General features: G+C 40.3%; 1 protein-coding gene across 1 annotated transcript; it reads left to right on the top strand.

The window, feature by feature from the left end:
* Positions 1 to 66: 66 nt before the first annotated feature.
* CRTAM (cytotoxic and regulatory T cell molecule) lies at positions 67 to 25,021 on the top strand. The gene is made up of 10 exons (XM_059929273.1): positions 67 to 112; positions 7,113 to 7,259; positions 9,493 to 9,645; positions 11,399 to 11,539; positions 12,816 to 12,977; positions 17,276 to 17,356; positions 19,336 to 19,419; positions 21,248 to 21,394; positions 22,968 to 23,054; positions 24,891 to 25,021. The coding sequence occupies exons 1-10, from the start codon at positions 67 to 69 to the stop codon at positions 25,019 to 25,021; spliced, it is 1,179 nt and encodes a 392-aa protein (XP_059785256.1).
* The last annotated feature ends 349 nt before the right edge of the window (positions 25,022 to 25,370 follow it).

Here is a 25,370-nt window from a genome sequence, read left to right as displayed (position 1 = left end):
CAGTCTGCTCTATTTATTTCAGAATCCAGAGGAAGTTGACAAAGTGTGACAGCAGCACAGCACAATATGTGGTGGAGGCTTTGCAGCTTGCTGGCTTGGTTCCCCTTACAAGGTAAGGACTTAGAGCTCATGTTTTTTGATGTTCAATTGACCTCATGTTTGGGCACATCTATCTACCAGTCAACTGCTCTCACGGAGGACCGACTGCAGAAGCAGCTCAGGTAAATCTGCCACTTTCCACGCCACGCCGAAATCACACATCTGAGGGATGTTACTGGATTTATTGAATCTCTTGTTCAGTGGCTACAGGGTCTAGAAAGGGTCATTGTAGTGTGTGTCTCTGTGGAATCTGTGTTATGGCAAAGTGTAACAAGCCTATTGGCTCTGTCTTTTAAGGGTATACCAGTTGAAAGGGCATCTGTTTGGGATTTTTTAAAACTTCCTTGTTGTATAAGCCTTAGCCAAATAATTTAATTTCTCTGAAACAGTTTCCACATCTCGAAATGAAGATGATAACAATGTTTGATCTACCAAACTAGATTGTTATAAGGATCAAATTTCAAATGTGAAAGTACTTTGAAAGTGGCAAAGTGCGATATAGCTCTTAATTCGTTCAGATCATAATGATCCCAGTGAAAACTTTGTGCTTATTTTTTGAGTCAGTTATATTTTACATTTCATTATAATTTTCAAATGTGATTTTTATTTTAAATTTATTTATTTATGCTGTGTTGGGTCTTCGTTTCTGTGCGAGGGCTTTCTCTAGTTGCGGCGAGCGGGGGCCACTCTTCATCGCGGTGCGCGGGCCCTTCACTATCGCGGCCTCTGTTGTTGCGGAGCACAGGCTCCAGACACACAGGCTCAGTAGTTGTGGCTCACGGGCCCAGTTGCTCCGCGGCATGTGGGATCCTCCCAGACCAGGGCTCGAACCCGTGTCCCCTGCATTGGCAGGCAGACTCTCAACCACTGCGCCACCAGGGAAGCCCCAAATGTGATTTTTTGATGCTTAATTCTAATGTAGTGTTTTGAACATTAAAGAAAGACACAGTTACCTTTTTAGCGCAGGTCAAATTATTCCTACCCAAAAGTGGGGGCAGGCTGTATTGTCCCTGAATCTCTGATTGCAACTTGTATCATTTTCTTGCAAAGGAAATTACACATATACAGTGTTGCTTGCTTGTTGAATGTTTGTTTCCAAAATTGAATGTATTGTTGTGTTCTAAGTAAAGCAGCTGTCCTTCTAAATCTTCATTCACCACAGAACTGCATCTGAAGAATAGTATTTTTAAAAACTAGATGTCCTACTTTACATAGTACTTCAATTTCCTATCTTATACACTTCAATTAGTGCCCTCTTTTTTGGTCCCTGCATCGTGAGGCACTTAATAAAGATTCAATTTTTGTAATAAATAATAGTTTCTTCAATAAGTGTCTTGAAGAAGAGCTAATACCTTCAGAAAAAGTACATTTAGATGGCTAAAATTAGAATGCTTTCAATTATTCCAAAGTTTAAAGCCTTTAACTGACCTTCACTTTTTCAGGACTCGAGTTATTCCCTTATAAAAATACCTCACAGAAATAATGTTTTAAATAAAAAACTGCAATAATCATGTCCTAAGGTAAACCTAAGATAAGTCTTTTAGGATATAACTTATTCAAATACTATTTATAAAGAAAGGGGAGAAGTATATTTATTGTATCGGGCACAGTGCTGGGTACTTTATGTTATTTCATTTATCCCAGCAAAAATACTGAGGGAGGTATTCATACCCCTAATTTACATATGATAAAATTGAGGTTACAAGAAATTAGAAAACCTGCCCAAGTTTTCACAGCTAGTAAATGACAATGTAAATATCAGCAAAGCACATAGTAAAAGTATTATCTCATGAAAGTTTTCAGTGAGTGTGTGTGTATTGGGTTGTGATAGAAAACGTGTTTCTTAATGTGGATCAAAAATTTGAGAGCTACAATTTACACAATTTGGAAGATTCATTCTTGAAAAATCCCAAACTGAGACCTCATCCAAAGGGCCAGCCAGAGGGCATCTAGGCTCAGTGGTATTTGGGAACCAATTGCCCACTCTATCCTAAGCTTAATTATGCCCATCAGAGTCCCAAACAGGAAAGGAGCTGACCATGTTGCTTTCTTATCAGCAAAAAGGCAGCAAATCAGCAGTTTGGGCAACATAAATTGCCAGCTGCTTTTAGCTAATTGAATTACGGGAAGATCACTACACCTTCTTCCACTGCACAACTTCTATGGGTTCCACTGCACAACTTATTTGGGTTTTTATAGACCAAAACAAAACAAACAAAAAAAAAGTCCCATAATCTTGGAGCCTGCCCTCTTTTCAAGGCTCCTACTGGCAGCCCCTAGGGTGGGTAAAACACAGTAAGAATGGAGAATTTTTCAAATCCTTCCCATTTACCTATATTGTAGATGATGAAAATCCACCAATTTGCACCCTCTATTCTGGTTGTTTAGTGGAGAGTAGGATGCAGGAAACAAAGAACAGCTGCAAATTGAGTAGGGTCCTCCTGATACTTCCTTTGACCAGGAAAGAGTCATCCATTTACTGACATGTTGTTGAGACAGATTCTTTAAAGCTATACTGGAAATAATTTGATTTTGAGAAAGTCTGATTCATTTTCACACTCGTAATTTTCTCTATCAAATCTGTCTAAAGAATAATAATAATGCCTTTTTGTAATGATCTGAATCGAAGCATATTTTGCCTGCTAACCTCATAAGAGCCAAGCAAATACAGCTCTGGTTTGGGAATTAACTCACTGTGTATCTCTGGTTTTAACCTAGCTCATCTTTATTATTTAACATAACAAAATGAGCATCCTATTAAAATATTTATTACTGAGTATATACATTTACTCATGATTAGCCATTGATTGAACAAATACTTAAAATGGTACTTTGTGTTAGGCCCTGGGAATATAAAAGGAATGACTAGCAAACAACTTTTGTACGAGGAGCCTGTAATCTACCCACAGAGACATACTTATAACCAAAAAAGTAATGTGTGAAGTGCTGTAAGGGAGGTTTATTCGAAGCCTTTGGGGATCTGGAGGAGAGAGGAGCTTGCTGAGGGGAGGGAGAGGCTAAAGGCTGGTTGGGTAGCTTTGACAAAAGTGGTGTAATTTGACTTGAGCCTTGAAGGAGCTAAGAAAGGCATTCTAGGCTGAGAACAGCATGGACAAAGGCAAAGTATCTTCTTGAGCCTGGAACTTTCTGGAAACAGCAAGTAGCCATTTGCATGGAGCATCTGGAAGGGAATATCAGCAAACGAGACTGGAGGAAAAGATGGGAGTCAAGTTATCTGGAATTTTGGCCTGACTCTTACAGGCAGTGGGAGCCATAGCAAATATTCTAATAAAGGAATCAAAGGATCCAATTTATACCTTTTAACTGTGATTCTGAAGCAGACGAGGATGATGAATTAGAGGGAGTGGAGGCTAGAAGGAGGTTATTGCAATGGTCCAAGAAAGAAACAATGGAGGCAGTGATAGTAGTGAGAAAAAGAGAAATGAATTGATTAAAGAGATGTTCTGGAGAGGGAAGAGGCTGGGGTGCCTTTCAGATACCTGGCCTGCAGTGGCTTGGGATGACACTGACGGCTACAGGGAACTACCAGAGCGGAGCAGGTGGTGTGTCTGTGCTTGGTGTGTGTGGAGCACAAGGGACAGTACAAATGATGCATTCCAACTGGACGTGTTGAATGCAGGGTCCCTGCAGGACAGACTGGCTCTCTTCTGGAGTTTTAAAAGTTATTGCATGCAATAATTGGGCTACTAAGGAAAAGAAAGAATATCTTACTCTTTCTTCAGCCTGCCGTGATGACCTAGAGTAGGGTGGACACACTGCAACTCCCCAAACCTTCGGAAAAACCAAGGACTCTTAGGAGCTGCACAGGTTTTATCTACGGGAGCTTTGGTAGGTAGCTGTGGCTGTTGCTTGCCCTTCAGCTGAAGGGTCGGTCACGCGTACTTTGGCACAAAGCCATTCCACTCATAGGACAACTGGTTCACGCGGTGGGGGTTGGAGATGATGGTGAAGGTCACAGGATCCCTTTCCATGTATAAACCAGTCACACAGTCACAATCTATAGCTCCAGACTTAACTAGAGGCCTCGTAACACATGGCTGTGCATGGATGGATAAACCCAGTCATGGAGATAACGCCCAAGCCCAGCAGTCAATAATCCACTCAGTAAACATGACGTACCAGCAGTGAGTGGTGACCTTCCAGGAGAGACATCACAGCGATTCATTGTCAAGCTCTGTATGTCCAGCATTTGGGAGTCACGTCGGGCTCATTTGTGGGTGAGAAGTCTGAAGCCCAGACAGGGAGAACTAGCAAGTAGGCACAGGGCACTCAGGGTCTACCCTTGAAAGCCTAAGGGTGAATAAGGATATACATGTCTTTAGAACCTGTAGGGGAGGAAGTGGTGAGCAAAGAAGATACCCCTCACCCCATCCCTCTGACAAAGAAGGTGAAAGTTTGACTCTAAACTTAGGTGAAAAAAGATTTTAAAGACGAATTCCACTGTAGTTTTCAATGGCAACAAGAGGATCATGGGGAACTTTTTTCTTAGAAGACGTGCCATCAAAACTTAGGTACCCACTGTGCTCCTCTTCTACCCTTTCACGTGACTTAGACACATTAGACAATATTTTTAAGCACTACCACTGAAGCAGTGTGGCTCAGTGACTTCTCATTGGGCTAGTCTTCCTTTCTACAATGATTTCCTGTCTCTGAATCAAACACGGGGTCTACATGACAGCACTGCAAGATAAGTCGGCTTATAAAGCCAGAAGCAAGGCTAGGAGCCAAGAGTAGAGGAAACGACTAGTATTCTATGCCTCAAACACAGCCGTTTCCATCTGGAACTCAGACACCTATTCTTGTGGTCAGCAGCTGATCCTGAATTCTCAAAAGCAAGAGCAAACACTCATCTTGGGAGATAAAATTCTTTAGCATACGCTAAAAAGCCATACTACCTTTTAGTACAATTTTTAAGACACTGTGAGAATCAAATGACATTATTTAATTCATAAGCATGCATCCCAAGAAAAAGACAATGATGGTATACACCTTTAAAATGGGAAACATTTATTCATAAACAGGCAGCAGACAAATCTCGCCACTCCCTTCTCCCCGAATGTGGGCTTCCTGTCTAGACAATCATTTTACCAAAGGTAAGAACATTGGCAAAAGTTCTAAGTGTCCATTTCTGGCCCGAAGGATGACATCAGGAGATGTTGCTTAACACAAGTTTTTATTCTATCATTTATTTATGTAGTAACTTCCCTCCTGCCTCTCAGTATTCTTACTAACAATAGGAGAGCATAGATATCTATCCAGTGCCTGCATTAGAGTGTCATCATGAAAGCTGGCATTAAACCATTACTTTCCAAGCTCACAGTGTGATAGTTTCTGTAAGGAATGAATTTTAGAGAAATAGAAAACATAGTTATTGCCCTCTTGAAACTTCAATCTGTTTGTGGGAAGCAAGATAATGCACGAGAACTAGAAAGTAAAGCAGGAGTCATAATGGAACGAAGCAATGCAAGTTAGGTCTAGATTCAAATTCTTGGTTCAAAAGTTACTTAACCTTGGAAGAAATTCCATTGTCATTTCAAAGCATCTCTACTAATATTAGCCTTATTACTCGATTATAGGTTGATTTTATAGATGAGAATATTTCCAAATGACCTGCCTAAGCAGAATTCTGGCCTATGACTCAATGCTTTTTTGAAAATAATCTCTCTTTATTGATTCCTTGTTGTTCATCATAGTATTGGCTGATGATATGAGTGTTTTTCCATTAGGACTCAAACAAACTGTTTTCCCATGAAAGTCAATATGAATACAATACAGTAATTCTGGGTTCTTATTGCCGGAGGCTAGGTTGAAATTAATGACCTAGGAATGGAACAAACTAAAAAGTCTGCACCAATTAATTCCCAGAGCTCTCCAAAGCGCTTTTCCTAATATTTGAAATTTATCTCAAGGAAATAAACTCCCTTCTTGCTTCTCTTTTTTTATTTCTTTTTTTTTTAAGGTTTAAGGTGATGCAGTAAAACTCATTGCATTTGCTGTTCATATTTTATAACCCCACGGTGTTCTTCTGTTTATGGAAGTGTTTGGTACTTTCACTGACAAGAATTGTCTCGTCCTCAGGAAAAAAAAACTTTTTTTAATTTAAAACTTGAAGAATAACAAAGGGCAATAAATGTGCCAAATCGGCAATAAAGCCAATTTATTTTTCTATCAGTTTCTTTTTTGAGAGGATAACTTTGTAGCTGCTTAGAACCAATTGTTTCTCATTCTCTGGGGTTTGTGATTTGGGGAAATAAGACTCCCACGTTTGCCTGGGGAAAGCGCTGCTGTGAAATATTAAATCGGAAGAGATCTGAGAACATCTTCCCTCCGGTGGAGAAGCTCTTCTGCGGGTGGGGCGTACCTACTCACCGTGATGGGCAGCTCCGTAATTCACAAGAGCCCGATGGGAAGTAACATTCTTTCTTAGAATCCAAGACCCCCAATTTGTACTTGAAGACACAAGTCGCCTGTTTTATAAACAGAGTCCAGAAAGGCTGAGTTTTCCGGGATCTCATCACTTAGGTAGTCTGACCTAGTTACGTGAGCATGGGCTTGCAAGCCTGCACACGTGGGCACAGATGCCAGCCCCAGGACCTCTATGACCTTGAGCCTCTACTCCCTCATCGTCAAGTGAACAAAATAATTCTTCCTCTAGAGGGTTAGTTTGAAAGTTACGTTAAATATTGGTAACATGGAAGAGACAATTCCCGGCATATGGCAGGGCAAATGCCTAATAGATGTTCAACTTTCTTCCCATCAAAACCCACTCCTTCATTCAGACCTCTTTCGAGAGACGTCTTTACTGCCCCTGCACACCGCGTTCCCTCCCTTCCTTGCATTTTTTGATGTTGACTTACGTTTTGTTTATCTAAGAAATGTGTAGTAAATGACCAAATGATGAATGAGGTTGCATTGAGTCTAAACTCCTGCCTCAGCTCGGGAGTGGTGTGGCCCGTGCCAGCGTGACTGTCCCCAATTCTCTTCCTCTGCAGAGGCCTTTCGGACCAACCACACGGAAACCGTCACCGTGGAGGAAGGGCAGACACTCACTCTAAAGTGTGTCATTTCTCAGGCGGAGACCACCTCCCTGCAGTGGCTGGCCCCATCAGGCTTCACCATTTTCTTCAGTGAGCATCCCGGTAAGTGAAGGAAAAGTAAATCACTGCCAGACCTCAACCTGAGGGATTTTCCAGACAGACAGGTTGGTGGGACAGAAAGCACGCATGAGTCACCCAAACGGTGGGCTTGGTTCCACCCACTGTGGCATGTAAATAGCACCCAGAAGCCTGTTATTTCACACGCGGATGCTTTTTTTGACAGGAAGTCTGAAATGGAAACCCCACCAAAACGGTTGGTAAAGGGGGCTCAAATGACAAAGTACGTTTCCATCATTCCACCTCACCCCCATGTCACTTTTTGACTCTCAGCGACCATGAAAACCACCAACAGCACGATGACAGACGGGTAGCAGACTGACAGACTGGGGGCCTTTGGTCCTCAGGCAGCCAACATATCACCCCACATCTGGAGCCAGCTGCTTTGTTTTCCATCTGAGCAATCCAAAGCCGCATCTCAAAGCCTCTTCCAGATGGCTCCCCTTCTCTTGTTGGTCTTAACAGAACCTTTAGATCACTAGGCGATAGGAATTGACAGGACTTATTACTTTGAAAAGGAGGGCAATCTTCCTCTCTCAGAAATACACATTGAGTCCTAGTTGCCTGAGATGGAAGAGGACTCTTTTTTTCCCCAATTTTATTAAGATATAATCGACATACAACATTGTATTAGTTTAATGTGTACAACATAATAATTTGATATATGTATACATTGGAAAATGATGCCACAATAAGTTTAGCTACGATCTGTCACCTCATGTTACATTTTTTTTTTTTTTCTTGTGGGAAAGGATTTTTAAACCTCTATTTAGTTCATCTCTTTGGGCAGGATTTTATGAAACCCTCCCCTTTATGAGACCATTTTATATCTCCATTTAATACTCCTAACTGTCAAATGTTTGGAAAAGTCTCCAACACAGCAAATTTCATTCTGCTTTATAAAAGCAGAGCCTCTAAAAAAATTTGATGTGCTTTGAAAATGTTATTAAATATTGACAGGTTCAATGTAAAATAACTATATTATTTTAAGCTAAATCAACTAGATTCCGATAGACTAAGTAGATATTAATTGTTAAAAGTTCTGAGAGGAAAATTTACGTAGAGAGAATTCTGTTAAATAATGCTTTCTGTTGCTTTGTTTTGGGTAAACTGGGAGAAGATGGACGTTCTCAAATTTCTGCAACAGGATGCCTTGATCTAGCTTGATGGTTCTCGACCAAGGGTACTTTTTGCCCTCTGGGGGACATTTGGCAATGTCTGGAGATAGCTTTGGTTGTTATAACTGGGGAGAGGCAAGGGGATCCGGACTCTAGTGAGTAGGGGTGCTGCTAAACATCTCATAATGCACAGTGTAGTCTCCCCTCCCAACAAAGAATTATGGACTCAAATGTCCGTAGTGCTGAGATTGAGAACACCTGAATTCCACCTCAGGTAACATCAGTGTCCCAGGACACACAACAATTATTCCAGATGAGAAACAACCTTCCTTGGTCAGCCATTCACAATTTAACTATTTTAGGCTTGTTCACATTATAAATCTTAACATTAGAAAAAAAAAAACCAAATAAAACCACTCATTTAAGGAGCCTCTGATTTGCTAAGCGACCTTTGACCTGAGATGGAAATCCCAGGTCAAGATAGAATCAAAAGGAACACTTGCTATTGGCTAGAACTTTCTGGAGCTGTGGGGGATTTTATGTTGGGGTTTGTTTGTTTGTTTGGCCATTCCTTAAACATTTGGAAGGACTAAGTCGTCATCTTTGGGAAACTTCAAATAATAATGAACTTTTAAAAATTAAAAATAACAAGCACCTAGCTGGAGCAATGAATACCAGTGCATTTATTTTCCATTCTTCACATACACTGTGACAAGACAATCACAAATGAATCAGATTTCAAAGACGTAAATCCTAGTGGGGCATTTTCCATAATGTAAAAAAAAAAATATTTAACATCCTCCTGCAACCTGAACCCTTTGCCAGCATAGGGCTCTTAATTTCCTACAAGCATAAATAAAGCAAATTGCTTATTTCACAGATCCTAGAATCAAAATATTTCATTTCCTAAACTAACTTCGAACTATTCAAGGCCTCCAGCTGGTAACACCAGAATTTGGAAAGCAGCTCAGTTGAAGATGGGACATTTGTTCCTTTAAAGTGTGAAAATCAAAAGCTATTTCTGTGAATAATCAATCCACTGATAGTCTGCATTCATCTGATATCTCTCCTCATAATAACTCTTTTCCCCTCTTGTACAGCTTTAAAAAATTCCAAATACCAGCTTCTTCATTACTCCTCCAATCAGCTCACCATCAGGGTGCTGAATGTAACACAGCAAGATGAAGGCGTGTACAAGTGTCTGCATTACGGCACCTCCGTGAGAACAAAGGAAGTGAAAGTGATCGTGTTAGGTAGGTGCCCGAATGCCAGTAAACCCAGCCTGGGAACAATATACTTAGGAATGTGATACACCATTTTAAAACTTAATATTTTAGTTAAAACATGTTGCCTAGAGCAAGGCATTTCCTGGGTACCTTTGCCATCTTTTGTTGAAAGGAAAACAGCATTTTGGGTGGCAAGCCCCAGACTAAAATGTGAATTTGTGAAATTTGTCTTTGGCATCAACTAAATTTTCTCTGCAGGGAACTAAAAGGAAAGAAAACTAGTACTGGATGAGCCGCGACTCTGTGTCAGGCGTTGTGCTAGGCTGCAGAGAATCAAAGGCACAATCTCTGCCCACAAGGAGTTTGCACACTAGTTTAGGAAGGCGCAAAACACACACGGACATCAAGCAGAAACTTCTAACAGCACATCCTAAGATGGCATGAATTCAGATGTAACTGCACTGGGCAATCAGCTCACATCCTCTACAAAACAAGTTCCTCTCTTCTGTTGCAGGCGGGTGGGTGGGTGTGGGGTTGGGAGGCACGGATAGGAAGGGACAGCTCCCAATCGATCGGTTGGAACTTGCTCAGTTCTGCAGATGGTCAGCTGTGTTCAGTGTAAGTCTTACCATCTTTACCTTTTTGCTTTTCGTGGCAGAACAGATCAATTAAAAACATTGCTTTTTATTGCTCTCTAAATAACATAAATCCACATATCAGACAAAGAATTTCTTAGACTTCTCTTCTTGAATTATTAGAGTGTGGTACCTGCCATAAAGTAAAGGCATGGTGACTAAGTCTCTAGGAACAGTGGCTCCCTAGGGGTTTTGAGAACCAATGTGACTCAGCTTAGGGACCACCTTCTCCCCACCTTACTGGCCACCCCAAATACCACTCTGGCTCAGACTGACTGTGTGCCCTGCTGAGTTCTCATAACACCCCATGCCTACCACTATCATTGCACTTAACACTTGGTCTTTCAATTAACAGTTTAGGGGCTGAGTCTATCACCAGACTATAGCTCCTTGGAGGCCCTTGTCTTTTCCTTATTTGCATTGCCAGCATCTAAGGCATCTAGTGCATACTTGGAACCGACCTCATAATGTCTCAATGGCAGATGGATGAGTAAATAAACATGAAAGAGTGCAGTTCTGGACCACAGTGTGAGGTAGAATAGGGAAGAGGAAGAAGTAAGCCTAACTGAAAAGGATTTCCAAGACAGGAGTAGAAAGAAAAAGGGCCAGTGGGCCCTTTATAAGAGAAATGCATCTTTGATGTTAGGAGGGGACAGAGGTAACTTACGTTGAGGTGAGTCCTAGACTCATGAAAGTTTAGACCTGAAACAGCCAACTCATAAACCAGCTCCTTCATGTCACAGACAAGGAAACTGATATACCAAGAAGTTGTGGGATTTACCCAAGTGCTTACAATAGCTGGTGACAGAGACAGGACTAGAATTCAAGCCTCTATTCCTCACTTAGTGTTCTACCAGCCAAATACATTCATATATAACACTTAATAATTACTGTTGTTAACAAAGTCTGCCTGGGAATTTCTAGAGACTAATCACACACTGGGCGACAAACATTCTGATTACAGCCAGAGTAGCTTTACAAGTACCTAAAAGCCCTTTAACTATATTCTGAGAAAGGTCAAGTAAAAAAATACGCCCATTATTTAGACCACCCCCTACAATGATCCCTGCAGATTATTAGGCTCTGTGCTTTGCTGATATATATAGACCAGCTAATTAAGCAAAGAAAAATTAATTTTCTTCTAGCAACTCCTGTCATGCCAACCTTGGAAGTTTCCGTTAGAATGCAAAATGGAGAAGAACATGTCATACTGCAATGCTCCACTGTGAGAAGTAAGCCCCCTCCACGGATAACCTGGCTCTTAGGGGATGACATGGAGCTCCAAGGTAAGTGAAGAAATGGTTCTCTTTCCTCCTTTGTTTTCCTTCCTATTTATATGCCTAAGGAATTTTTCAATGTTCTGGCACCCTCTGGTGGCAGAAGGGGCCAGAAAACACCATTCAGTATTTCATCAGTTGTTTCAAGACAAATTATCCTTACTAACCAATCAATACCATGCCATGGTTACATGGTTACATGTTTTTGTTTAAAACAAGGTAGAAAACTAAAATGGAATATTTATTATGGCTTCATAACATTTCATAAAATAAAAGGTACAATACAGCTATTACCTCTGAGCATAAACTTTGGAGCAGGCATAAAATTAAAAAAACGTTTAACAGGGACTTCCCTGGTGGCGCAGTGGTTAAGAATATCCACCTGCCAAAGCTGGGGACATGGGTTCAAGCCCTGGCCCGGGAAGATCCCACGTGCCGCGGAGCAACTAAGCCCATGCGCCACAACTACTGAGCCTGTGCTCTAGAGCCCGCGAGCCACAACTACTGAACCTGCGTGCCACAACTGCTGAAGCCCGCATGGCCTAGAGCCCGTGCTCCGCAACAAGAGAAGCCACCACAATGAGAAGCCCACGCACCGCAACGAAGAGTAGCCCCCGCTTGCCGCAACTAGAGAAAGCCCGCGCGCAGCAACGAAGACCCAACGCAGCCAAAAATAAATAAATAAATTTATTTTAAAAATATACATTTAACATAATACATGTAATTGGAATATATATGAACTTGCTTATACCATGGAGTACTATGTCATACTGCCCACGACAGACAAAAATATTTTGGTAACAAAGCATCTAAGCTTTGAGCCTTTTAACTGAAGCAGGAAAACCAACTGTGGTGCTTGGGAACTATTTCTAGTTTGTTTACATTTCAACAGACATTCCATTCGATTTTATGTAACCATAGATTCAGTCCAGTGCCAATTCTGGACCTCTCCTTTAATTTGCCTTATTCATTCAACTTGAGTAAGGTCTTGGGTCTTTGTGTTTCACAACATTAGGCTATCATTCCTGTGTAAACATGATAAGCTTTGGATTTTTTTTTTTTTTCCAGTAGTGCAGGGTTTATAGAGACTTATCCACTCTTGTTCATCTGCTTCTCTTTGGGACTAGGGCCAAGCATGTCCCAGGCAGCTGGGGGAAGTTAGAGTGAGGTTAGAAGTCTAACAGGTTTGCCAAGATGTCAAGGCCATTGGTCTCTCAGAGACCCAAACACGTCCAACAGCATTAAACAGCCACAATCTCACACGCCTCTTTAAATTGCTCCATAGGTGAAACCCACCATGAATATGAAACTGATGGGAAGAAGTGTAATAGCACCAGCACACTCAGAGTCCACACATATGGCCAAAACTCAACAGCGAGCTGCATTATCCGACACAAAGGCCTGCAAGGAAGAAAACTGGTAGCACCTTTCCGGTTTGAAGATTTGGGTAAGAACCACCAATGACTGTCTTAAATTATTTTAAATTTACCTTAATATTACACTATCAAACAAAATTAAATGGATTAGGAAGAGTCCTTCAGAGTGAGCTCACGGTCAACAAGGCTTTCTTTAATAGCAAATTCCTTTAATGATTGAAATGTCTCCTGCTAGCCAACAGGGTTGCAACTGTTCTAACACTGAGAGGAACCCCCGTTGTGCAGAAAACCTAGCAGAGTGCCATATGCAAACAGTGTCATGGTCGCTTTTTGATCATGACAGCTGGCATAACTTGACCTTAAATAGTTTTATTGCAGTCATGTGTTTGGAGAGATCATGTGAAGCATACTACCTCTCTGTACTTAACCCAAAAGGAGACAATATTAACTGAAATAAATCTAAACTTGTCAATATCATTTTATGTTAATATAACACTCATGTAGTCACATTAAGTCATGATCATGCTTTAGATTTATTTTGTTACAACCGTTTTGGAGATTTTAGTTTACCTATGTTAATATTCTGAGCAGAACACCAAAAAATAAAAATAATGAAAACTAAAAGAAAAAAAACATCAAACATTAAATGTGAAGAGGAGTTGCCTCCATTTTCAGAATCTCTCTTCTCTGATTCCTTCACCAAAAGTTTAAGAAGTAATTTCAAAACTATATAAAACTTTTTGAGCCAAGAAGTATCCTATAAGAAGCAGCATGGGAACTTCCCTGGCGGTCCCGTGGTTAAAACTTCGCCTTCCAATGCAGGGGATACGGGCTTGATTCCTGGTCGGGGAGCTGAAATCCCACATGCCTCGCGGCCAAAAAACCAAAACATAAAACAGAAGCAAATTCAGTAAAAACTTTAAAAATGGTCCACATCAAAAAAATCTTTAAAAAAAGAAAAGAAGCATGAATCACACATCTATCATTAATAAGAGTCTGACCTTCATTACTTTATAAAAGTTCTTCTCAGTGAGAAAAGAGATTCCTGGAGGATAAGAATCCACTCACACGAGTGAAGGAGGAAGCTGTTGGGTGACAGTGCATTTGTTGAAAAAGCTCTTTATCAAATGAACTAACCAATGAGGAGAGGCACTTGTTAACGAGAACCTCTCTGTGGGAAAACTGTCACGCTGCCCTGTGGGCGCTGGCGCTGTGGCCAACAGCTTCCTGCTCACTACCCCGAGCTCGCCGCCGTTCACTTTCTCATCAAACCAAAAGCAGGTCTTGAGGAAGCTGGGTTTACAAGACTCAAGGGCCCACAGACCGGGCTGTACTGTAACCTGACGCAAATATTCCTTCCTCTTTGCTTTTTTTTTTTTTAAGATTTTTTTTTTTTTTTTTAATGTGGACCATTTTTAGTCTTCATTGAATTTGTTACAATATTGCTTCTGTTTTATGTTTTGGTTTTTTGGCTGTGAGGCATGTGGGATCTTAGCTCCCGGACCAGGGATTGAACCTGCACCCCCTGCATTGGAAGGCGAAGTCTTAACCACTGGACCGCCAGGGAAGTCCCTCCTTCCTCTTTGTCATTCATTCCGGTCCCCAGCCTCCACCCCCGTCGGTGGAAGGGAACACGTGGGGAATGTGGGAGGGTCGCCAAAGAGAAAATGAGGCTTTATTTATCTAAATGCTTCTGAAAGACTTTCGGATTTTAAATAAAAGAACCAACAATATCAAAAATCTATATTTTTACTTGTCAGCAATTGTTCAAGCCATCTACAAAAATTACCACTGAAGGGGAAATCACAGTTTCTCCTCCTTGATGGCCATAGTTCTATAGGACTAAAAATCATAGCCATAAAATGTTTCTAATAATAATAACAGGCTAAAACTTGACTTTTATTTATGATCTGATTGTCGATTATTTAGCACCACTGCCAGATCCCCAGTAAGTGTTCACAGAACAACACCAGGATCACCTGTTGGTGCTTCCAACTGTCTATGAATTCTTCTCTTTGACTAGCCTCCTACATTGACCAACAGATGCTAGAAATCCGATCAGTAAAAGTTTGCTAGCTGAGGATGCCCAGGAACATATTTACAATAAGGATTCTGACCCTCTCATCTCCACACTCTGCCTGGTAGGAACAATGTTTACTTATTTATTTTTAAGATAATTAACCTACTTCAAATAAAGAGAAATGGCATATTTTTATGGAAAAACACTATATTTTGCAATGCCAAAAAATAGAAAAATGGCATTGTTTTACATTTTAAAAATCTTTTTACTATCTGGTTTAATAGAAATAGGTTCTCATAACTTCTGCATTCAAGCTCTTGCAATATGTTGTTTTGCTTAAACTATATAAAAATATTAAGCCTCACACAAAGTTGGAAAAGGGAAGAGTATTTGAATAGCCTTTTCAGATAATTGTGGATACCCTTCTTCAACACTACACTAAAACTCGACAAGAGGTAGTTTCTTAAAGGTTAGCTGCTCTGTGGACTCCAGAACCACGTCAATGAACTTTTCATACTCCTGTTACATTAAAATCCATCGAACAAATTTGCTCTTTAAATGATCCAGGCACTATTTGGTAACATTATGCCTTGGTCATTTGGAGAATATTGATTCATTGATTGATACAAATCTTTCAAATGTTGGCACATTTCAGTAACAAAATCACATTCATTAATATCATCACTAATCTTATCAGAAGCCTAAATATTTGGAACCTGTCAAGTTCACAGTGGTGGATACAGGTTTTCCAAAACTCTAACTTGAAATGTGGCTAGTGCAACCGAGGAAGTAAATTTTTAATATTACTTGTTATTAATTTAAATTTAAATAATCAGTATAGCTAGTGGATACCATATTGGATAGCAGAGGTCTATAACATTCTAACCAACTATGGAGATAAATCTTCATGTACCAGTATCCACTTAATCAAAACAACATTCAGTCTAAATGAATCTATTTAGCAGTTTTGCTAAATAGAGGATAAATCAAAGTAAATACAAACTCCAGTGTGTGTGTATGTGTGTGTGTGTGTATATATATATATATATGTGTGTGTGTATGCATACACATACACAGACTATTGTACATATATGCACAGTTGTATATATACACTATGGCATAGACACAATATATACCATGTGTATAGTATATATAGTGCATATAATATATATAACCTGTTTTGTACATAACTATATGGTTATCTGAATTCACATAGTATACATTATTCTAGATCTTAGTCATGATTGACAAATTTTATTCTACGCGTCCCCAGTAGTTGCCATATTATGCTCGTCTTATAATTTGCTTCCAGCACTTCTATTTGACTTGCCTTCAAGCTTTTCCTTCTTTTCATTGTCAGCAGCTCTACTCTTTCTTCAGTTTTCTCTGGCTTCCTTGTGGCCACAGAGCTTACTTATCATCTATATTACTATTTCTCTAGTGTTTCCTAAGTGGTTCTTCTTTTCTCAGAGCCCTTGGCATGTGATTCAGGCATTTTTATAGTTTTCAAAAAATTTTAATGTTTGATTAAGAAAATAATTTTCAAAACCACAGAAAGTTCTTTGATTAAATAAAAGGGCTGAGAAACACTTGTAGATTCCATAAAGATATTACATATCAGTAACAATATTTGTAAATTCATAGGCACCATTTTTATAAGCTCCGTGGTTAACAGGCCTGTTCATTGACTGGTCAAATCTATGCTAAGCTGAACCTCTGGAAACATTCCTAAACATTGTTTTATATCATACAATAGCATTTAGTAAGCACTGTGCTTAATAAATAGCCAGGTGTTGTGCTAAACATGTTATACAAATGAAATCATTTATTCTCACCAAAAAACTCCAAGAGGTAAATGTGTTAGTATCTCCATTTTACAGGTAAGAGAAAACTGAGCATCTGAGAGATTAGGAATCTTGTCCAAACTCACTCAGCAGCAGGCAAGGAGCAGCACTGGAATTCAACCCAGTCTGAGACTGACTCCAAAGCCACCTAATAAATAAGCAGGTAGATGTGTGATTGGATAGATAAACAGACAGAGGGATTGATAGGTAGATGGATACAGATAAAGGCGGCGAATAGTCTTTGCCCACCACAGCCGAATGCACCACTCCACGGAGGTCCAGCCTGCTGCACTTCTAAGCCAGGCAGCTTAGCAGATGGACAATCAGCGGGACACAGATTCAAACACCAGAGCAAGAGCTGCAGAACACATAATTCTGAGGCTACTGCAGAACCTCAGTGCTTACTAAATAGCAGCCAAATACATTCTCCTACCTATTGTACTGGGCACAATGTGGGTAAAATTGCTCTCTGTAGTTGCAGAATTTTGTTTTTCCCCTTTCCTAGTTACTGATCAAGAGACAGCTTCAGCTGCCCTGGAGACAAGCTCTCCATCCTCTCAAGACCCTCAGCAGTCCACTAGTACCGGTAAGTATTGAAAAAAATATTAAAACTTAAAAAAAAAAAATCATGCCTCTTTGGGAAGGTCACTTTTCCAATTCTAAGTTTTAAGAACATTTTTTTCTTTTAATTTGTAATAAGACCATCTAGGACCCCTTGCAACTGACTCCAGCTTTATGGTGACCTGAGGAAGCACCCTATCAGTTAGTGGGATGGGCTTCAGGGTAACTAACACCTTGTAAGTTCTCGCTCTCTCTCTCTCTCTCTCTCTCTCACACACACACACACACACACACACACACACAATTGTGACATTTGAATTCCTCTGTGGTAAAAGGCAATGCTGAATTCATTTATAGGAGACTTGTTTTTCCATCTAGAACAGACCAAACACAAAATAAAGACGTGGTAACAACAAAAAGCAAAAAGCAGAATCTGGAGTTTTGGTGTTGTCACTGAATAACAAAATCACCCTTGAAGGCTCATCGCTTACTTGGTTGTCAAGAACTCAGATAGTTTTTGATGACAGGATTGAACTATAAAGGGAGAAGAATTTAGAAAAACTGGATTATAATACCAGCTTTTTTAGGCAGTAAAGCACTAGATGGTTAGCTCTGGGCAATGATCATATATTTAACTTATCTTTGTATTTTACCTAGCATAGTATCTGGCAATAGCAGATACTCACAAAATGCAGTGTGAATGAATGAATGGATGAATGAATGAATGCATGCATGCCGTTGTCATGGTGCTTTGAGCAAGACAAGCCTCATCCAGAAAGGCATAAATTCCTATATGTCCTCTTTCTGTTTCAAATAGTGTCTCTATAAAAATGTCATGTGGTGGGAGAAGTGCTTTCATATCACTATCATGTTCATAGTTCTGAGTATGAGATCACATTTTAAAAATGTTTATCGTGAATAATTCTGAAAAGTAAATGTTTAGGTCCTTTAAACACTGATAAGTACATATGTACCACACATACACACACACTTTTTCTGCAGGGCGATGGAAACGGAAAAGATTATGAAGTGGAGCTGCCACCTCACTTGCTTTAATAATCCAATATTTTCAAACATGTTTAGAATCTAGTTGTCTTTAAATTGGTTTACACCACTACTGAATAACTCAATTTCCTCCTCTGCTTTTTCATATATAAGATTTAAGAAATATAGCTTCTAAAATTCCTTTCAGCTTTCAATTTCTACAATTTTATTACTGTTAATAATACCCATTTTCAATAGAAGGGGTGGTTTCATTCCCCTTGGGGTCCACATCGTGGCGCTGTGCAATGGGCTAAAAACCAGGAGACGGCAGAGGAAAAAAAAAAAAGAAAAGGGAAGATAAACAACAAAATAGGAAAAAAAGATCTCATTTTTATAATTTCCCTTACCTAGCAAAAATCATCATAGTACATCCCACTTCTAAGGGGGAAGCAAGCATAGGTTTGAATGACAACTGAGCTGATTTTCAACATAAAAATCATTGCTTTGTGCATTTCGGGCTATGGGTTTTCTATCCATCAGGCTTGGGATGCCATTCTTCAGTGTTCAGTTGCTATCCTGAAGCACCCTAAAACTGTCTCAACTGATAGGCCTAATTCAGGAAGGAAGTATAAAATACTGGTTGAAATTTGGGGTTCTGAGTCTCAATATTGGCCCTACCACTTATTTGCTACAGGACTTTAGACAATTTACTTAACTCCTCAAAACCTCTGTTTGCTCAGAGCTGTAGTGAGAAGTAATATATACCAAATGGTCAGTTTAAGGCCTGGCACAGAGTAGTGTTCAATAAACATTTACCTTAAAAAAAGGCAAACTGATCCTGACCATTTGCAACTATTTTTGGAAGAAGTCAGTATGAACTAATGACCTCGTTGTTGTTCTTTTAATGAGGATCACTTAATTTGGTTTCCAAAGCTGCTTTGGGATGGCTCTGTGCATATGTACACACTACACAGCACATACATGGTCATATGTATATATCATGTCTTACTTTCACCTTAGTTGCAGTGATGGAAGATTCTAGTACATCAGAGATTGACAAGGAAGAGGAAGAACAAACCACTCAAGTCTCTCACTTGGCCACTGGTAAGTGTTCCCACCACTTATTTATTTAGCATAAACACTTGATGTTTTAACCTCTTAATCAATACATCCAATAGCCTTTTTCAGTCCTCATTATTTTTGACCTTTCTATTGGTCACTCACTCCCTGTCCCTTTACTGAGTTGTCTCCCTGGCTTCCTTGACATACTCTACCTGGTCCTGTTACTTTTGCTAACCACTCCTTCTCATATCCATTAGCTCATGTCCCTTCCTCCTCTGACTTCTTCTATGTAGATTTGATTTTACTTCTCCATCTTTGGTTATTGCCTTAATGCTTAAAGAGTTTTCCCATTCCCAAGATTGTTTCTGTTGCCACCAGGCAGAAGATTTCCATACCTGCATTTCCAGAACATTCTCTAGAGCATTAGTCCCTGTTTCATTCCATTTCCCACGTATCTCTGGCTGAATTTTCTGTCATCTCCTCAAACTCAACATGTCTAAAAACTGAACAGCACTTTTTCCCACAAAATCAGCTTGTCCAAAGCATCACATAGGCCCCAAACCTTGGTGACATCCTTCCCTCTTGTGTGTGTGTGTGTGTGTGTGTGTGTGTGTGTGTGGACACACACACACACACATAAAATCAATAGGTTCCCAAGGACTTTGGAGTCTTCTCTTTTAGGTATTTTGTCCACTATCACTGCCACCTTCCCGAGGCAGACCCTCATCGTGTCCTGCTGGAAGTATTGTAACTTTAGTTTCTCCCCTTGCTGTGCATTTTCAGCACCTACTATCAAAACATCCCTTTGCACTCTTCACACGTATGTTCAGAAAACTGCTATGGCTCACAGTCCACAGCACGGAACGTGAGCTGTCAACCCTCCCTAAGGTGCTCTCTACCACCTACCTCTGCAGTCCTGTCTCTAGAAGGTCCTGACCAGAATACACATTTTTCTCTGAAAACTTCATCCCACTTTGATTGCCCTGTCCTTGTTTACCCTAACTGCCCTGATGAAAGGAAAAGTCCACTTCACTCCTCTCCTTACCCCTCCTTCAAGCCCAATATCCTCACTGAACACTTTCCTGACCAACTCAGGCACCACTCCTGCCTCAGAATCCCTGAACCCATTATTATATTAACACACGTGGGTCTAGAATTTGGCACAGATATCTTAATTCTGTTTATTTCTATTAACTTGTTTGTTTGCATATATACACAACTCTCCCGAAAACATAGGGATTGTGCCTTACGCATCTCTAAGCACAATGTTCTACACGTGGCTGACACTCCTCAATGGCTTGTTGGTTGAGATGACAGGGACCGTGAATGACATTTAGCAAAATTCGAGCCCATAGAATCAGAATTCTAGAAGGATCTTTAAGAGCTCATCTGGTTTATCTCCAGATGCCTTCATGGAGGACCACATTTAACCTAGCCAAGATTAATGAAATTTCATTTTGTTTGCATAGTTTCACAAACTCCTTAACAATCTCTCTTGCTATTTAACTACACTTTGCGAAAAACTCATTCCTTACATCTAATTTGAATCCCCTGACTATAATTTAAGTTAATATGCTCACACGTTTCCGCTAGAAATGAAAAATAACTAGCTCGATATCTATGTAACTTAAAAACCTTTTTCAAATCATCCCACACAATTGCTTTGTCTGTTTGTATCCCTGTTTGCTTGTTTTCAGAGAATAAATGACATGAATCGCTTTACTTTCAGGGTAAAGCTCTCTGTCGTCTCTTCCTCTCAGCTGTGTATTAGCCTCTACTATATTTTGCAAATATTGTGTATATTCCTCAGTGACAAAAACAAAAAACAAAAACCCTCGAACTGTCTAAAATCCTTTCATTTTCCTTCTAGAAGCGAATCGCCAGTTTGCGGGACTGACGAGGAAGAAGAGCGGCATCCTGCTGCTGACCCTCGTGTCCTTCCTCATTTTCATTCTCTTCATCATCGTCCAGCTCTTCATCATGAAGCTTCGGAAAGCACACGTCATATGGAAAAAAGGTGAGTGGGCAGACAACCTGACGGAGGCTACAAGATGCTCAAACAATTGGCCAGCCCAAAGGGAAATTCTGTCAATTAAAGCTTTTCCATTCAATGCTGTACTATCTATTTGATGAGTGTTGTCATTCAAATAAGCAACTGTTTGTTTTGCAGTAAACACAGGATGTGATTCTCCAGTAACTATAGTTAAGGAGTGCACGACCAAGAGAAACTAGAGTAGCTCCAGGAATTGGCATTAAACTGTGGAGTCTTCTACTCACAAAAAGATACCAAATAGCATATTCATTCATTCATTCATTCATTCAATATGCATTCATTGAACACCTGCTGTGTACCAGGCACTCTTCCAGGCACTGGGGACACATCTGCCAACAAGACAGACCGAGTCCCTGCTCTTAGGGAGCTCCTATTCTAGGAATGGTCAATCAAAGGTTGAATATAATAGACTGTTTTGGGTCCCATTCTTACTCTGTAGGAATGCACTCAGCCTCCGTCAACCATACGTTAGTAATTTTCCCTAAGCATTCTGATTTAAAAGTTTATTTCATTGGAAACAAAAACAAAATTATTTAGCTAGCATGGAAGATATCTACTAAAATACAGACTCAACACATATCAGAAACAGAAGGGACCTTAGAAGTTACCCAGAATAACCATCTGCTGTACTCATTCCCTAAATGTGTGCCAGGATTAAATCCCCTCTTTAATTCTGAGCGGTTATTTAGACCTGGGCTGTTCAATACTGTAGCCACAATATGGCTAGTCAGCATATGAACCGTGGCTAGTTGCTCTTGAGAGGTGCTGTAAGGATAGAACACACACCCAACTTTGAAGACTCAGTACACACACACACACACACACACACACACACACACAATACGTCTAATAATACTATATTGAATCTACTAGTTAAATAAAACATATTCATTTCACCTGCTTCTTTTTACTTTTTGAGCAGGGCCACTAGAAAATTTTAAATTACACACGTGACTTGTATTCTGGTGATCTTGGACACTGCTGATTTAGCCACATACGGCTTGAATACCCCCAGTAACAGAGAAATCATGATGTCCCATGGCAAAATACTACATCTTTAAACGGCTATGACCCTCTTAAAAGTACCACTTCTCCTAGTTTGATATCAATGTCTCGAGATATTCAGATGCACTAACATTTTCATCATAAATATACCTAAACACAGGGTCTGGCTTTCCAGCTGTATCTGCACGATAGGCAAATGCCATACTATCGTTTCAAAATCTCCCATTGATACTTCACCCCCATGCCTCTTTAAGGGCTACTGGAATTGTTTCTTCCCAAAAGACAGTACTTGATTCTAATCTGGGGTCATTTGACTTCCGCAGCTCTTATACTGCCTGGCACAGTGCCTGCAGGAATCATAGTAGAGAATAAAAAACGATTTGTTGAACGAATGAGGACATGAGGTATGGGGGAGGGAGTGATAAGCCCACTATGGTATAAAAACAGGTCTGCTCTTACTCAAAACGTACATTTCTGAATATAGATGATGCTCTGTGCACCAGAAATCAATAACAGTTTTCTCTTCCCGCAGAAAATGAAATTTCAGAGCACACTCTAGAAAGTTACAGATCGAGGTCAAATAATGAAGAAACATCATCCCAAGAGAAAAACAGCCAAAGTAAGTCAACCATGTGACCTGAGATTTGAAAAATGAGGTTAACTTGTTGCCTTTAATGAGGAGAATAAAAATCAAAGTTTGATTTTTAGCACAAGAAAAAGCAGATCACATAAATCATCTTGTAGAACTTGAGGAAATACATCTTAAAAAACAAAAAGTAGCAGTTAAGTTCAGGTAGCTGGAGGTATGCCCCTTTGGGAAGCCATCCCTGAGTCCTCGCTGTCACACACAGGTAGAACCCTCCTGTGTGCCACAGTATCCTATATACACCTTTACAGTGAAGCTCTTCCCACGCCAGACTGTCACGTGTGGTGTGTTAATTTAGCTACCACAGTACACCTCCAGGTGGTGACCAACTGGATCTACTCTATGTGTACCCCCAGATCCTAGCATGGGGCTTGGCACAGATGGAGTGCTGGATAAATTTGTATTGAATAAATGAATATAACGCTTAACTAATTCAAGCAGAAATGATCCAGGTCTTTTGGATGACTTCATTGCAATTCTTCAAGCAAAATATGAAAAGAAGAGTCTAAAAGGAGACTCTGTGTGTGTGTGTGTGTGTGTGTGTGTGTGTGTGTGTGTACTCTTGACAAAGATTCAGTAGAAAGAAGCTAGGAATAGAGCAAAGCAAGAATCTTACACCTTCCAACCATTGTTTCCTCCATGCAAATTAACTTATTCTACCCGCCAAAAGTTGCAAGAAGATGCAGTGAGCTTTGCCACTAGTTCCTACTGGTTTTATTGAGGCTTTGTAAGAAGCATTTCTTTTACAACACCTCTGGCTTTGTTTTTGGTTTTGACCTAGCAGGGTGTGAAACGGAAAGAAAGACTAGCTGTAGTAGCAGGAAGAGGGGCACAAGTGAGAGGTCTGTGCGAGACCTGGGTGTGGGAGGGGAAAATGTGTGTCAGCTGCATACAGGCTGTTGTAGTACCACGCGTGTTTCTATAACATCCATCTCCTCCCACGACTGGCAGGGGGAGAATGACGTCAGTATAACGTGTAACTGGGGTTGTTTCCTACGCCGATGCTCCCAGGCAAGGGGTACAGAACAGTGGGAGCAGAATTATAACCTTTAGCAGGAAAAGAAAGCCCTCAGCTCAGCTGCTGAACAAGCAGAAGCCCTTGTAATTCACCTTTAAGAAAGTTTAAAATGCGAATCTATACAGAAGAAATGAACACAACGTTGTAAATCAACTATACTTCAATAAAATTTTAAAAACAATTAAAAAAACAAAAGGAGCATCTGCACTCAGGACTGCCTCCCCAGAAAGGTCTGCCCCCCCCCCGACCCGATCCCTGGGGGGGTGGGTTGCCACAGCTGTGGGAAGTTGCACTTTCTCCTGGGCTCTGACCCCCACTTCCACCCTCCTTCTCTCAGCACCCTCAAACCCAGCATTTCAACTCTATTGTTTTTGCTCACTTAAAAGCTACCTTCTGGAGCTGTTTCCAGACTCCGTGTACAGAGTTGCATGGGCTTTCAGTGGGTCGCCCCAATCCTCTTTTTCCCATAAGCCCTCTTACTTTCAGTATGAAATTATGCTAAAGGCAATGTATTTTTTTGTCCAGCAATACATACGTTATTTGATAGCAGAGATGTCTATATATTTTATTTCAGGTTTATGAGCATACAGTTTACATAAGAAGACATTTTAAAAATTAGACTGTAACAGGGCGTTCAAGACCATGTATACACATCAGTGAATTTCAGGTTCGATTTTTTTAACCCATTAACATTCGGACCTACAAACACCACGTGCAATTCATGTGTTTCAAATAAATGGGTGCAATGTTGTTCAAACTAAATGTTCGTGTTCGCCACGTTTTTCTTTCAGCTTCCCGCTCTAAGAGCTGCATGAACTACATCACACAGTTGTACTCAGAGGCAAAGACAAAGACGAAGGAAAAGGCACAACCTTCAAAATTAAAAGGAGAGCTCACTCATATACCAGAGAGCATCGTGTAGCGCCCCTTGCAACAGAAAACAGGATTTCAGGGCAGCCTCATCATCACCTCAGTGCAGCAGCCTGTGGGAAGGAGCCATCATGTAATTACCATCACATGAAAAAAAAAAATGTACTTTGCGTGCAATGCAAGATGGTGTCCTCCAAGTGTAATCTGCCCCGGACTCAGAGCAACAAATGAGGACTAACCCATGGACATAAATCTTTGTAGTTAAAAAAAAAAAAGAAAAGAAGAGAAAGAACCTGTGATGCCTGACACTACTTCAGAGCAGGAGGATTCTACTGAACTTTGGGATCAGGGTCAATGTGACCAGCTAACATCTCACCATAAAGGGAACAGGAGACATTAGA

The sequence above is a fragment of the Balaenoptera ricei genome, chromosome 8, assembly GCF_028023285.1.
Source record: "Balaenoptera ricei isolate mBalRic1 chromosome 8, mBalRic1.hap2, whole genome shotgun sequence".
Classification (NCBI taxonomy): Eukaryota; Metazoa; Chordata; class Mammalia; order Artiodactyla; family Balaenopteridae; genus Balaenoptera; species Balaenoptera ricei.
The sequence above is the reverse complement of the archived record's forward strand: the minus strand, read 5'-3'. Positions and strand labels throughout refer to the sequence as shown.